Below are 2,427 nucleotides of genomic sequence, written 5' to 3'. Positions count from 1 at the left end.
TTCGACTTCTTAGTATGTTATTGCCATTTTAGGTTATTTCATTCAATCAAGGGAATTACTTGGAAGACCCTTATCGTGGCCGGATCTCAGACAAGGATATATAGAGTAGTTCTTCTCTTCTCATTTTCCTCCCGTCTCTCTTATTCTTGTAATTAGAACAGTTAATGGAGGATTAGATTATGCCTGTCTCTCTCTCTCTCTCTCTCTCTCTCTCTCTCTCTCTCTCTCTCTCTTTTCTTTTCTTTCTTCTTTTTTTTGAAGAAAATATGAGATGATGATGGCTGTTTTCCGCCCGAGATCAGGTGTACGTTATCGTTCTCGTCATATTTGGAATTCCAAGCGTCTTCTCATTCCCTTTGTCTAACTGCCTTCAACCGGAAATATCCCTCCCATGTTTGGCTCAATGCATCGTACACTCATCCGAAAGGCTCCAAGGTGGCCACGGCCGCGCGCCAATTTCAAACATCAAGTCTAAATCAGTGGAACCCCAGCAAGCGGCCAAATGAGTGCTAGCTCGGTCATTTGGTCGCCTATCAAAGAACTCCTGTCAGCCCGCAACCTCCCAGCGTCGCCCATCATTAACCAGGCCGTCTAAAAGGCCTGGCTTTGACCTCGGATTCCCCCACTCAATGATGAATTCCCGTCCTGCCAAATGAGCCTTCGAGCGATTGTTCCCATGAGACTTTTCAGCTGTCGCCGAACAGCACTTCTCTCAAATCTAGTCACCTGTCGTGTCCTTCGCAAAAACCCTTCTCAGCACTGGCCAGTCGTCCAGCTAACTGTAAAAATATTTCCTTCGGTCTATGATTCCTGACTACCCTCCCGTCGATTACCTGCGATTGGATATTTATATCACAATACTTGTTCCCATTGGTCGCTGAAGAGGAGGATCGGTCCTGCCCGCACACAGTACAAGGGAGTTCTGCAAGAGGTGGACCACCTTCATGCCCCTTCAGACGAGGTTAAAGTTCTTTTGCGGGCTAATGCTGCTGGGCTCATTCAGACGCCAAACTTCTGACTCCACCCCTTTTCTTGTACCCCACGTACTAGCCCTGCCCTAGATAGGGGCTTTTGTCTCAATGAATAGAGATAAACAACAGGACCGGGAAAATCGAGCCCCGTCCCAAAAAACAATGCTTTCTAAGGCGTTACAGAAGGCCAACGCTGCTGTCCTCCTCGATAATGCTACAAACTACGAGGGCGCCATCGATGCTTACAACGATGCGTGTCAGCTCCTACAACATGTGATGCATCATAGTGGTGGTCATGATGAGAAACAGAAGCTAGAGGAGATTGTCCGTTTTCCCTCAATGCCCATCATATTAATCGTTACTGTTATTATCGTTATTTGTCATAATGTCCATATACAGGTCCAATTCTAACATATGAGGCATCCAGCGAAATACTTATACGAGTCGGGTAACTGAGCTTCGAAGGCTCGGTCTACCATCCCAGCGTGCCGATGGGAAGGCTTTACCTGAGCCACCTCAGGGGGCGGAATCTCCTTCTGATGTTGTTTTCCCGTCGTATCCGATGAATGAGACAGAGTATCAGGATACACCAACACCTGTAGTAGCGAACCTAGTCACCAATGACGGCACCTATTCTGGTGGCTCTCGAGGGCAACGCAGCTTAGCTCCCTCACAAATCCCTCCAAGACGCCAGTCTCTACTACCATCTGTATTTGATGAGGATGTTAGACTCTCAAATTCAGTCTCAAATTCACGACTGTTACACGAACGTTCACAGTCCAAGTCGTTTAAAAACGCCACTCGTATAAAAGCTAAAGTTTCTAAGGAGACATTAAAACATGCACGTTTGGATCCCGCAACGACGGGTAAGACGCCTTCGTCGCCAAACACGTATTCCCCACCAACGGAATTCACGAAGCAAGCATCGATTCAATTAAAATCATCAAACCCTCTTCCGCCTTTGCCGAAACAGCATTCCCGTGATGCAAGCAACGAATCAATATCCTGGCTCGACACTATTGATGAGTCTGGCGCTTCATCAAGTTCCTCAATTCGATCGCGCTCATCGTTATTCTATATCCGACCGAAACACGGCCGCAATGCCAGCGATGGTTCTGAAGCGGAATTTGATGTTGCACTGGATGCCGCTGTTGAAGCAGCCTATGATCGAGGATTTGAGCCATTACGCGAGGCAGATAGTATCGTACCTGGTGATATTATATCTAATGCCAGGAGGAATGTTGAATTAGCAAAGCAAAAGGTCAGGGAGGCTCAGATAGAATCCGAAGCCGCGTTAGCTAGAAACAACGAGAGACGCATATTGAATGACGACGATGTTCTGTTAAATTTTGGGGCAGTTGCTGGAGGATATGATGAAGACGTAGAGAATGAGGAGGAGGAGCGCATCTTGGAGGAGATGATGGCGACTTCGATTTGACTGCAATCAAAATCTGCC

At 47.1% G+C, this 2,427-nt stretch overlaps 1 protein-coding gene across 1 annotated transcript; it reads left to right on the top strand.

The window, feature by feature from the left end:
- Window positions 1-1,133: 1,133 nt before the first annotated feature.
- On the top strand, window positions 1,134-2,409 carry HCAG_09188 (predicted protein; the record flags this gene model as incomplete). Its single annotated transcript, XM_001535838.1, has 2 exons — window positions 1,134-1,295; window positions 1,399-2,409. 2 exons carry the CDS (start codon window positions 1,134-1,136, stop codon window positions 2,407-2,409), a joined length of 1,173 nt encoding a protein of 390 aa, XP_001535888.1.
- Between the last annotated feature and the right edge of the window lie 18 nt (window positions 2,410-2,427).

Source organism: Histoplasma capsulatum, genomic scaffold (assembly GCF_000149585.1).
Source record: "Histoplasma capsulatum NAm1 scaffold_53 genomic scaffold, whole genome shotgun sequence".
Lineage (NCBI taxonomy): Eukaryota > Fungi > Ascomycota > Eurotiomycetes > Onygenales > Ajellomycetaceae > Histoplasma > Histoplasma mississippiense.
Note: the sequence above shows the minus strand (reverse complement) of the source record. Positions and strands in the feature narration are given on the sequence as shown.